The sequence below is a fragment of the Monodelphis domestica genome, chromosome 7, assembly GCF_027887165.1.
Source record: "Monodelphis domestica isolate mMonDom1 chromosome 7, mMonDom1.pri, whole genome shotgun sequence".
Classification (NCBI taxonomy): domain Eukaryota; kingdom Metazoa; phylum Chordata; class Mammalia; order Didelphimorphia; family Didelphidae; genus Monodelphis; species Monodelphis domestica.
In genome coordinates, this window is record NC_077233.1 from 273,692,171 (window position 1) to 273,705,744 (window position 13,574).

General features: G+C 37.4%; 1 protein-coding gene across 2 annotated transcripts in view; it reads left to right on the forward strand.

Moving 5' to 3' along the window:
- FANCC (FA complementation group C) overlaps nucleotides 1-13,574 on the forward strand; it is a 223,763-nt gene that overhangs the window by 178,472 nt on the left and 31,717 nt on the right. For both annotated transcript variants that reach the window (XM_007497923.3, XM_007497925.2), the window contains one exon: nucleotides 11,056-11,131. In XM_007497923.3, the coding sequence (XP_007497985.1) occupies nucleotides 11,056-11,131 (76 nt within the window). The remainder of the gene's footprint in view (nucleotides 1-11,055; nucleotides 11,132-13,574) is intronic.

Genomic DNA, 13,574 nt, shown 5'->3' on the forward strand with positions numbered 1-13,574 from the left:
CACGAGCTCCTCTACCTGCAGAGACGTCTTCTGAGACTTTAGGAGGTTTTCCTCAGTGATTGGCGCTGTCCTATCTCACCTTACCTTCAGGTAGGAATGCTTAGCCGTGTCTGTGCGCACTGCAGCAGTCGGGTAAAACCTGTGGACTCGGTCGGAATAATATTTTTTGTTTTGTTTTTTAAAAACCTTCCATTTTAGAGTCAATAGTGCGTCTTGGTACTAAGACAGAGAGCATGAAGGGCCAGGGACTTTAGGAGTTAAGTAGCTTGCCCAGGGCCACACAGCTAGGAAGTGTCTGAAGTCGTATTTCAACGTAGGACCCCCTTCCTCCAGGCAGGACCTTAGGCCTGGCTCTCAATCCACTGAGCCACCAAACTGCTCCCCCCCATGCCCTCAGAATAATGTTTTTAAATGCGTAAAATGAAACCCATGTAATTTAAAAGGAAATCATTTGTCTTTTTTAAAAATAAAATGTATTAATAAACACTGGTTAAGAACCCCAGTTAAGAACTGGATTAGAGAAGAAGGTAACTAGTAGCAAAGTGTCCTCATTCTTAAAAAAATCAGAATTTAGGAGGGATCAAATGCCCCCCCCCCCTTTTTTTAAACCTTTACCTTCCATCTTGGAATCGATACTAAGTATTGGTTCCAATGCAAAAGAGCAGTAAGGACTAGGCAATGGGGGTTAAATGACTTGCAAAGGCCATACAGGCAGAGAGTGTCAGAAGCCAAATTTGAACCCAGGTCCTCCCATTTCTAGACCTGGGTCTCCATCTAATGAGCCACCCAGCTGTCTCTATTACACTTACTTTTAAGGAACTCTCTAACTTATTTTCATCTTTCCTTGTATATACTTTAAATTCTTTATTTAGGAAACAGTCCAGAAAATCTCTCCCTTTTGAGTTTTCTATAACAGCGAATGTATTAAGTACTAACCTTTTACATAGCATCATTTTAGACTTTGGAGAGACAAAAATGAAATAGGCCATGCCCATTTATTTAAATTATCTGGAAAGAGAGGCAACAATATATACATTGTTGAGTAAGTAACAGGTGATTTGAGTAAAAAAAAAAAAGTGGATTTAAAATCTTTCCTTTCCCAAAGATCTGACAAGTATACTATTCTATTTTCGCCTGATTTGCTTATAGTTTCCTTCTTTATATTCAGGTCATTCACCTATTCTGAGTTTATCTTGGTGTCAGGTGTGAGATGTTGATTCAAACCTAATCTCTCCCACACTGTCTTCCAGTTTTCCCAGCAGTTTTTATCAAATGTAGAATTTTGGTGCCAAAAGCTGGGATCTTTGGGCTTATCATAGACTATCTTGCTGAGGTCATTTACCCCAAGTCTGTTCCACTGATCCTCCTTTCTGTCTCTTAGCCAGTACCAAATTGTTTTGATGACCACTGCTTTATAATAGAGTTTGAGATCTGGGACTACAAGGCCACCTTCCTTTGTATTTTTTTCATGATTTCCCTGGATATCTTTGATCCTTTGTTCTTCCAAATAAATTGTTATGGTTTTTTCTAATTCAGTAAAAAAAAATTTTGGAAGTTCAATGGGTATGGCATTTGAATTACATTTTGAGTTCTTCCAAAGCCTGTGTCCAATTCGCTGGGTTTTCTGTTTTATTACTTGCCTCTTCCTGTATATTGTTTGTTCTTGGTTCGTTGCCTGTGCAGAAGCTGAATTGTAATTTCTTTCTTCTTTTTCTGTTGTTTACTCATATTTACCCCTTCTTTGCTCCCCGTAGTTGTCTGCGCTCTTGCTCCTCTCATTTTTTTGGTTTTGGGGTTTTCTGTCAGTCTCCCCTGTTGGAGTTTTAACAGAAGATCTCTTGGTGCAGTCTCTGGGGGAGGAGTGTTGGAGTTTGCCCTTCCCTGACCTCTGGAGGCTTTTGATTGGATTAAATTCCAGCAGTTAGCGAGGGAGGGGTTTTGCAGCCTAGGCTTCCCTAGGTTCTGAAGACTTTTAATGGGATTAAGTTCAACTGTGTTGGGCTAGGTGTGCTCGGAGGCCAAAAACCTCCTGGAAGGCTGGAGCAGTATGGAAGATCTCCCCTGCTCTGACCAGGTTGCCAGCTACTCTCCACCTCCTTCCCCCCCATCTGTGCTCGACGCTCAGAGCTTGGCTCTGCCCTGTCCACAAGGTACACCCTCCAGACCATCACCCAGAGGTTCCCACTGCTGCTGGAGTCTCAGTGCTCTAGGTTGGCAGGGGGAGGGGTCCTAGGACCTTCCCCTTAAACCCAAGTGTTCTTGGATTCTGGCTTTTGCAGGGGTGTACCTTTTGGATTGAGTCCAGCAGGAGGGTTCCTTGGCTCTGTCTTGTTGTTAAGTTTGATTTTCAGTCCCCTAGGAGCTTTCAGTTTGTGATCAGTAAGGAAGGGTATTCAGAGGTATGAACTTCTGCTCCTTCTATGTGGCCATCTTGACTCCGCCTCCTCTTCCTGAAATTCTTAAGCTATCAGTGGAGTACTCTGACTTTTTATCTGTCATTCCTTTCCCTCATCCTCAATTTCAATATACTCATGAGACCACATATTTTCTGTCATTCTTATAATTCTTTGGTGACATCTTTTATTCTTGTTCTTATGTTTGGCATTGGTTAGAAGTCGTATCCTAGGCACCACAAACATGATTCTTTTACCCCTCATGTGATATTAATTTTTAATCCCATGAAGATTATTATGTTCCACAAACATATAGTAGTATCAGCAGAATATTGGTTTTAAAAATTATGGACCTTTGCTTTTTCTCATGAAATGTTTGGGTCTATTAAAACCCCATGTATGTTCATATAGGCAGGCCAAGCCATTCTCCTACCTCTTCCTCCTTTCAATCTATTAGTCCAACTTAACAGTCCATCTGTATTGCCTGTACTCTGAGTGTGTGTACATGTACACATGCATGTGCTCTTTATAAATTATCCATCTTATAATCTGGCCAATAGACATTCTTCATCTACTTATTCTTTCCTATGTGGAAAAATATGCCAGATTCCGTTGAATTATTATAGATTTCTTCCAAGAGACTCTACCAAGTTTTGGGTGTTGGCACAAACAGCACAATATCATCAGAAAACCAGAGAACATATAGGGCCTTATCATCCATAGTAAACACTTCATCTCCTGGGACTCTGCATTGGACCTCCTCCATCCCTTTGCTGAATCCGTTTGGCTAGAATGCAGCTCTCTCTCTTATCCCTTCCTTAGTATTTATGATCAGAAGGCTGTTAAACAGAGTTATATCATCTTTCAAGGAATAGGAGACACCTTATTGTAAAAAGATTCTGTGACAATATTTTATTCTACCTCATTAAATGCTTTTAAAGCACGATGGAATTTTGTATTCGCTGTATCTTTTAGTTAATTGTGAAGTAGAATATGCGGTCCAGTGTTGGCTATCCTTTCTGAAAGGTTGCTTGTTCTTTACTAATTCCCTTATCAGATATGCCTTTCTCATAAAAATGATTCTTGTTGTTTTTGCATAGGCATGAAAGTAGTCATATAGGTTGGTAGTAATTTATATTTTCTTGGTTACCTTTATTTTTTTAAATTGGGCCTGAGACTTTTTACCCCATGTTTTGGTATCTTCCTCCTCCTTCAACCATGTGTGAGATTTTAAATGGCTGAGGTCTTAAACTGTAGTGATTAAAATAGTGGTAGATATAAATTGTGATAGATATAATAAGAGAGGCTGAGTAAATTTGACTGCAGAAATATGTTTCACTGCAGTGTCTTGGGTGTTAAAATCAAATATAAGGTGGTCGCCAGGGAAATATTCCCAATTATTCAAATATCCAAGTCAATTGGGTTTTATAGAGATTTTTAATTAACAATACAATGAGTAATCAAAGGAAGAGAGAGTAAGAAAGGAATAAGTATGAAGGGCCTCAAGCCAATATGGCCTAGACCTGAGTCTTAAAAGAGAAATCAGTCAGTTTTTTAACACTCACCACAAGATCTGATTAAACAAGGATACTAGTGACACCAGGCCAGCGTCCTTCCTCAAAGAGTCTTCCAGCCAGAGATTGTTTCAAAGGGCCTCTCTCAAGAGCCTCCAGAGCTCCTACCCCAGAGGGACAGAGCCCCTCAGAGGAGCTCCTCAAGGAGCTCTCCTTCAGAATGAGTCAGAAATCCAGATCCTGAATGAGATCCAAGCTCTTATTTTTAAGGGCAAAATTTCCTCTGTCACCTCCCCTAAGTCCTTACATCTACCACTCACTGTAGATGTTTCTAAAGGACCGCCCATTTTGAATTCACAGCTGAGTAGTTTTAATCTCTTTAGTAAGTCAGGAAAAAAGTGCTGCTGTGTCGACAAATTTCATTAAGAAAAAACCTGAATAAGTTATCACCCTTTTAGGTTTAAGTAGTTTACAAGTTGCCCCACCTATATGGGTACCTAGCATCCCATTGTATCAATTTTAAAAACAGGCATGACTCAAAGAACTTCCTGTCCTTTTCATAAGCATGGGTCAAAGCACTTTCATTGTTAAGCAAGGAGCCCTCTGTCCCAAAGCAGTCTTAAGTAGGGTGGAGTAGGGATACTCCCAAGGCAAGGAGCCTTCACATTTCAAGTAGAATTCTCACTATCTGCTAGGGAATTCTTCCAAGTAGAAGATTCCCCAATGGGGAAATTTCCAACATTCATAAGTCTGAGAAATTTTAAGGTTTACACATGTTAATTATGTCATCGTTAGCACAGTCTCCTTAACATATTCATGGTTCATTCAGGCTACTTTCATCATCTTTGATTTTGTTGGTGGCATTTCTGTCTCTCCTATTCACCTGTCCAAGGCTGTGGAATTAGGTTACATTAGTGACATTTGGGTGATGTTGGTCGTGGTGAAGAAAGTAGACTCCTTTTCCATAATGATCTTCTCTTGTCCATGATGGCTAAGGGACCTGGCCTGGAAACAGGACCAGGATTCCAGAGGGAACTACTGTTCCCAAGGCTCTCATATTCAGTTCTCAAATGTATCTGGGTCTCAAAAGAGGTAGTACAGGAGATAGTGTTGATGGGAATTTCCACAAATCTTCCATAGTTTCACCCAGCAGGCTAAGCGCCTTCCTTAGATTTCCTGACACTGCATGGATATGAATACCAGCATAGCCTTTCCATTAACTCTCTTAGTTTTCTCCACCAAGTAGCCTATCTTATTTTCCAGTTATACACATTTCTGATAACCCCTGCCATGCTGCTTCTCCTGCATTGTTTTTTTTTTACTGTAATTTGTATGGCCTACGATGAGGTTCTCCTCTGTTTTTTGGGTAACCCTCGAAGTTAAATCTTCAAAAACAGGTATTCTAGGACTCAGTCATGTTATATCGCTATAAAAATACAAGTATTCTAATAGATAAGCAGCCCATTCTGATCCTATTTAATTCTGGATACAGATCCTTGTGCTTTTGCAGTGCGTATCCAAATTTTAGGAAATTAAGAACAGCTCTTTAGTGGTTCGTCTATATTCTGAACAATTAGCATTTATCAGGAAATAGCTAGGCATTGCTGTGAATAGAGCACAAGGTCTGGACCTGGAAAGACCTGAGTTCAAATCTTACCCCAGGTACTCACTAGCTATGTGACTCTGAGCAAGTCATTTCACCTCTGCCTCAGTTACTGTCCTGCAAAGTGGGGATAATAATAGTTCCTATATCATTTGGTTTTTGTGAGGCTCAAATAAGCTAATATTTGTAAAGTGCTTAGCTACTGGCACAGAGTTGGTACTCAATACATATTTTCCTTCTCTTTCTTTCTTCTCCCTCCTTTCTAACTCCTCCTTTCACTTCTATCCTTCCTTCTTTCCTCTCATTCTCCCTCCCTCCCTCTACTTGATTTTTCCTGTAGGAATCATTGCATCTAATTCTTAAATAATTTTAGATATCATTTAGGAGGTTCTGCAACATTCCATGTCTTGATGCCATCAGCATCACCTTCCACAAACTGGACGTCATCACAAGTGTTTCATCTTCGTAGTTTAAAACACTGACATTCTTTTATCTTCTTATCATTCTATTTCTCTGCTTCGTCCTTTCTAAAGGCATTCTTTATCTTGATGGATTTCTTTTGCCCCATCACCATTCAGTACTTTCTCAGGGCATTAATATTCTGATTTTACTTCCCTCCCTTTTTAATCTTAACCCTATGAACCAGTTCAATTTTCTCATCTTACAATCAAGCCCTTTACTTCCCTGTATATTCCCTCACCCACAAAAGTTTTTCCAAACCTCGTTTCTCCCTCATTTCTCCAATACTTTTCCCATCTCTCTTAGCTGATGACTTTGCCTCTTATTTATTGGGGAGAGTGAGGCCTTCTGATATGAGCTTCCCCTCCTCCCACTCTCTTTATCTCTCCCCCTTCCAGTCCATCACCCATTCTTTTGCCAAAGTGATCCTCCTTTAAAGCAAACTTTACCCCAAACTGCCACGGATGTCTATATCAAATATACAGTCCTCTCCTTAGCTATTTAAACTTATATTTACTTATTTATCCACTCATTCATTCATTTTTCTTTGTTTATATTTATTCTTTATGTCCTTATTGTCTCCCCTATTAAAACAGAACTTCTTTCCAAGTAGAGATTGTTTCTGTAAAACTTGCACAGGGCTTGACATATAATATACATTTAATAAATATATGTTGATTCATTAATCTATAGAATCATTTCCCACAACAATGGCAGAATCTGTTGGCAAACAAGCATACATTATCTTATGCTGTCTTATAATTGATGAGAAACAGTTATCTGTGTTGTATCTTTTAATGAATTTTATTTAATTTTGGCATACACATGTTGGGAAGAAGCTTTGAAGGGAACATTTTGCTCTGCCACATCAAATGATTTTGTAGAGTCAACACAAAGTGGGATCTTGTTTTATCTTTTAGTCATTTGTTTAACTATAATTATGTGGTCACTGAGTATCATTTGTAAAAGCTGATTCCAGACTTGGGGCAAAAAGGCCGACCATGAGCAAGCAGGGATCTGGCAGTGCCTGAACCAGATCCTCCCAATTCTGTAACAGCCAAACTGGCCCTCTACTGTCTTCCCCTCACACCCTTACTATTCAAAGCATTTATGATTTCATGAAATTAAGATCCTCATCTAAAAACAGGAGATATGCATCCTAACTACAGAAGGCAGAGAGCTGTGGGAGTGGAAGGTTGTTGCTTTTGAATCAGCTGTGATAGAACACATCCAATACATGGAGTGGGATGGGGCCAGTTGCCTCAGCTGTTCTTTGGCCCTCCCTACTCTGAGTATATTTGCCAAGTTTGGGGGTTCAGATTTCTCTAAAGCCACACCTGCTCCTGACAGTCTGTCCTTATTTACCTTGTCCCATCAGTTTCCTACTGCTATTCTTCATCTAGCTCCTAGCTTAAGTCCATCATACTATTCTTATATCAGATTGCCAGCTTTGGCCATTCCCCTAGGTTTTTATTGGGATCCTCCACATGTTGAAAAGGAGAATGATTTGCCAAATTTCTAGCTTAAATTTATATCATCACAATTCATTTCATAGTAACTAACATATACATGCCATGTAAAATTTTATCTTTATTATTTTTTAACTCTAACTTCCCATCTCAAAATAAATACTTGTATTGGTTTGAAGGCTGAAGAGCAATAATGGCTAGTCAGTGGGGTGACTTGCCCATGGTCACATAGCTAGGAAGTGTCTGAGGCCATATTCAAACCCAGGATCTCCCATCTCTAGACCTAGTTCTCAATGCACTAAGCTACCTACCTGCCTCCAAGTTTTATCATTATTATTAATAATAATATTCCAAGTACATGGTCAATCTTTGTATATGTGCCATGTGCTGCTGAAAAGAAGGTGTATTCCTTTGTATGTATAACATGTATATAATAGTATATTAAAAATATTCCTTTTTTAAATATACCTTTTTTTCAACAGCACATGGCACATATACAAAGATTGACCATATACTAAGGCATGAAAACATGGCCAACAACTGTAGGAAAGCAGAAATAATAAATGCAATTTTTTCAGATCATGATGCAGTAAAAGTCATTATCAACAAAATTAGGAGCTGGTATTTTGATAAAAAAAAAACAAATAAAATATATAAAGTACTGGTTAATCTAATAAAAAATGAAAGAAGAAAATCAAATTAATAGTATCAAAGATGAAAAGGGCAACCTCCCCTCTAATGAAGAGGAAATTAAGGTAATTATTAAGAATTATTTTGCTCAATTTTATGGCAATAAATATGACGATCTAGGTGAAATGGGTGAATATTTTCAAAAATATAAATTGCCTAGATTAACAAAAGAGGAAATAGAATACTTAAACAATCCCATCTCAGAAAAAGAAATTGAACCAACCCATCAAGGAACTCCCTAAGAGAAAATCCCCAATGAATCCTATCAAACATTTAAAGAATAACTAATCCAAATACTTTACAAACTATTTGACAAAATAAGCAAAGAAGGAGTTTTACCAACTTCCTTTGATGACATATTGATTGATTTCAAAGACAGGAAGACCAAAACAGAGAAAGAAAACTATAGACCAATCTCCTTAATGAACATAGATGCAAAAATCTTAAATAGAATACTAGCAAAAAGACTCCAGCAAGTGATCACGAGGGTTATTCATTATGATTGGGTGGGATTTATACCAGGAATATGGCACAATTGAGTGTAACTAACAGCAATGTAATGATCTAGGACAATCCAGAAGAACTTATGAGAGAGAACGCTATCCACATCCAGAGAAAGAACTGTGGGAAAAGAAATGCAGAAGAAAAACATATAATTAATGACATAGTTTGATGGGGATGTGATTGTGGATGTTGACTTTAAATGATCATTCTATTGCAAATAATAATATGGAAATAGGTTTTGACCAATGATACGTTTAAAACCCAGTGGAATTGCTCATCAGCTCAGGGAGAGGGTTGGAAGTAAAGCAGGGAAAGAACATGAATCATGTAACCATGGAAAAATATTCTAAATAAATAAATTAATAGAAAAATTAAAAAATTAAAAACAATAATATTCCATTATTTCAACTTCATCATATGTTCATACAAAGGTACTGTTTCTATCAGTGTAAATCCTCCTTTTGACCTTACCAGTCATCTGAAACTGCTTTTTTCGAAGTTATGAATGGTCTTTTAATTGCTAAATCAGATATGTTTTTCAGTACTAATCCTTCTCTACTATCTGCTCCCTTTGACACATTCATTCCCCCATTTGGAACTATTATTTTCTACCATATTTTTCATTCTTCTGATGTATGCTATTGTTGAATTGAAGTCCCTGAATAACAAAGTACATATTGATTTAATATGGAGAATCTCATTCTTTACCTCTTCACCCTCTGAAACAGATGTTGACATCTGTGCTGCAATTAATTTAATGGTTATCTTTTGACAAATACTTATCATGAGCACTGCAATACTAAGTACTGAATTCCCCATGAAATGATGTTTCTTATTGTCTTTAGAGGCAGATAAAAATATCAACTCTGCTAATTATTTGTTTTACATATATATGTATATACACATTTATCTTTACTACATATTTTGTGTACTTGTTTAAGCATATGTTTGTCTTTCCTTATTGAAGGTAAGCTCCTTGAGGTCATGGACTTTCATTTTGTTTTTGTGTCCCCAGTACCTGGCATCTTGTAGTTGGCGTTTAATTAATACTCACTTACCTGATTGCCATATTTCCCCTAAGAAGCCACACTTCTGTTTAGTTGCATCTTCCTTTCTTTTTTTTAGCAACAATATAAAGAATGATTCAGTTTAGTATTTCCAGTAGTATGTGCAGTCATTGGACATTCTCACAGCTAAGTTAATATTTGTAAACAATCTTAAAAATATATACTTCAAGTAACTTCTGCCACTACATATTGGGAAAGGGCCACAAAAAGACTAAGGTTATTTTGTACTTTTCTTTATTTCATTGTTTGCAGTGGCTAAAGAATGTATCATCAAGTGGCCAACTTGGAAAATGGACATGGTCCAAATTAAAGCAATTCAGAGATTCTGTCTCATACCCATCAGATTTGCAAAGATGGCAGAAGAAAAGGAAATGAAAAATGTTGGAGAAGTTGTAGGAAAACAGGCCCATTAATGCATGAGTGTTGGAACTGTGAATAGGTATAGATGTTTTGGAAAGCATTTTGAGATTATATACAAAAAGCTTAACAGTGATCCAACAAAAAGACGGAGGAAAAAACCCTTTATATACAAAAAATATTTATTGCAGCTCTTTTTTGTGGTGGGAAAAAAAAAAGACTGGAAACTTAACAGGATGTTGATCAGTTGAGGAATGGCTGAATAAGTTGTGGTCAATCAATTCACTATTGTGCCTTAAATGATGAAATAAATAATTTCCCAAACATAGAAAGGTTTATATGAACTGATGCTGTATAAAGTAAGCAGAGTCAGAAAAACAATTTTTACTAACACCAATATTTGAAGAATAAATAATTTTGAGGACTTTGAAAATAAACAAATGAAGCTTAAAATGAACAGAACAGAGAAAATAGTTTATACCTTAACAACACTTTAAAAACAAACTTTGAAAGCGTAAGAACTCTGATCAATGCAGTGACCATTTATGATCCCAGAGAACTGACAATTAAATATGCCAACCATGAGAGGGGTGATATACTCAGGGGGAACCTAACATTCTGGACTATAAAGATCTTTTTGTATCCTGACTCTTCTACCCACTATGTTAGCTATCTCTCCTTGCTTAGTATTCTTTGCAGATCTAATAAGCTACTGTCTATATGCCTTTACCCTTGTTATTAGTAAATATGGTGAAAAACAGAGCAACTAGACTTCTCTACAACAGACCTTATTACAAGTTGATATTCAAATATTAGTGATCCTTTTTTGGTGTTGTCCACTTAACCAGTTTTTAGCCCATATTTCTTAAGTTAAAATGGAGGGAAATGTTTATCTTCTGTTTCCTAGTTGCTTTCCTCCTACTAGAATTCCCTAATTCCCTAATCTAGCTGACTTTAATATCTCTTTCAGCTTTAAAATGATATTTTTTTCTCTTGCAGCTGAAGTTTCCATTGAAGTCCTACTTCCCTTATGCCTCTCCATCTCTTGTCATGATATTACTCCAAGACCCAGAAGGTAAGTTGAACTAGATTTTAGAGTAATGAAATTACCTCTGGGAACATTGATATATGTTTTCTTAGCAGATTTGCCTATAAAGTGGAAAAAAGAAAAAAGAAAGCTGTCTAGTATTTGAAACACTCTCACAGATGGCTCCTATAAGATTTTACAAAATTTATCACCTGAACATAGAATATTTTTATATTCAGGATAGCTAGTAGAGGAGCAGAAGTGGGATTAGTACCTAAAGTCTTTCCCTCATAATGCCAAGTATTTATTTCACTATATTGTGCAGCCTCACTTTGAACATAGATTTTCCAGATTTAATTTTTGCCCTCTTTTGGACAATAAATATTTGATATGTGCTTAAACATGGCATTGTGAGACAAAGCTTTAAAAAGTGGGGAAGCATTGTTCTTCATCATCAAAAAGCTTGAAATCTAAAGAAAAGATAGTATTAACACAATTAGAAAGGGGTGTGCATTTTATCTGAACCTAGAAGAAAGGGAAAATTGAAAAAATTAACAAAACATTTTCCCTTCAAAAAAATTAATTTTACATTAAAAATGCTGTTGTGAAATAATTTCCCAAAGACTGGAAAGGTTTATATGAATTGATGCTGAATGAAATAAGCAGAACCAGAACAACAATTTTTACTGACACCAATATTTTAAAAATAAAAGATTTTGAGGACTTTAAAAATAAATAAATGAAGAATTAACGCAATTGTAGAAAACAGATCATTCTAAGCAACACAACATTTACTTAATTCTCTTTCTGCTAGATATGACCAGGAGTTGGAAGAATTCAGTAGATATAGATAGTAGATAGCTCTATTAGATTTGTTTGATTGGCTTGGGGAGTACCTTTGGATTCCCTGTGATGCTCCCATAATAACATGTTGCGAAAGCAATGGAAAAAGGAAAGGTTGGCTTTCCTTGGGTGTGACTGCCTGACAGAAGGATAGATCTATTTGCATATGTATTGGTTCATCTCATGCCAGCTAAGTCAAAATGATTATGTATTGGATACAAAATAATCTCTGAAGAAAGTGTTCCTGTAAGATCTGGTAGCTACAAACAAGGCAGCATGGATGTGTTAGTATTTTTAAGAAGCATCAGTTTCCTATATCACAAAATAAATGAGGAGAAAGGAAGTTGATGGGTATCAAAATTATTTTTAGTTCCCTTCAAATAATTAGCTAGGCTTATCAGAATTTTAAAGATTGTTGAAACAACTCTCAAATTCTCTTAGTCTCAGAATCTAATGTGTCTTTCTAGAGGATAGTAGGGATCGGTGACAGGTATTGGTCGTAATTTGCAGAAAACAGATTCATTGAGAAGTGTTGTCTAGTGATTGTTTTTTTAAGAAGTAACTTAAGAGAGGCTGAGTCAAGATGGTGGCATAGAGGCAGCGAAAGTTCAGACCCCTGAAAACCCTTCCTTAAAGATTACAAACTAAATTCCCCTAGGGGACTGAAAAGCAAACCTAACAAGACAGAGCCAAGGAACCCTCCTGCAGGACTCAACATAAAAGGTACACCCCCCAAAAGCCTGAATTTGAAAACACTCAAGTTTAAGGGGAAGGAAGGCCCTAGGGCCTCACCCCCCCCCCCCAAAGCACTAAGCCTTCAGGGCAGCTTGAACCTCTGGGCGGGCAAGTGTACTGGTCTGGAGGGAGTACCTTGTGGGCAAAGCTGTGCCAGGTTCAGAAGGTCGAGCACAGGCAGTGGGGAAGCAGTTGGAAAAGAAACCCAGAGTGCAGAGCAGGCAGGCAGCCTAGTTGTAGCAGCTCAGACACTCCATAATCCCCCATAACACCCCCTCCCCACCCCCCCAGGTTTTAGAATCAACCCAGTTGGACTTAATCCCATTAAAGCCTTCAGAGGGCAGGAAAGCTCAAGCTCCAACACCCCTCCCCCACAGACCAGGCAGAGATTGGCTACAGGCTTTGGAAGAACTCAAAATACAATTCAAAACACAATTAAGAGAGGCCGAAGACAGCTTTAAAAGATAAGTCATCTGGAAACAGAAAACTGTCTTGAAAGCCAAAATTAATCAGCTTGAAAATGAGGAAAAGGAGATGAAAGAGGAGACAAAGAAGATGAAAGATGACCTCCAAAGAAAAATCAGACCAGAAGGAGAAGGATAACCAAAAAGCCAGTGATGAAATCCAGTCTTTAAGAACCAGAATACAACATTTAGAAGCAAGTGACTTCACAACATAGCAGGACACTATAAAAACAAAATCAAAAGAATGAAAAAATTGAGGAAAATATGAAGCACCTTGTTCACAAAACAGAAGATTTAGAAATCATTCCATGAGAGACAACTTAAGAATCATTGGTCTACTGGAAGACCATGACAAAAGAAAAAGCCTGGGAGTCATACTACAGGAAATTATCCAAGAAAACTGCCCTGATATTCTAGAACAAGAGGGGAAAGTAGAAATTGAAAGAATC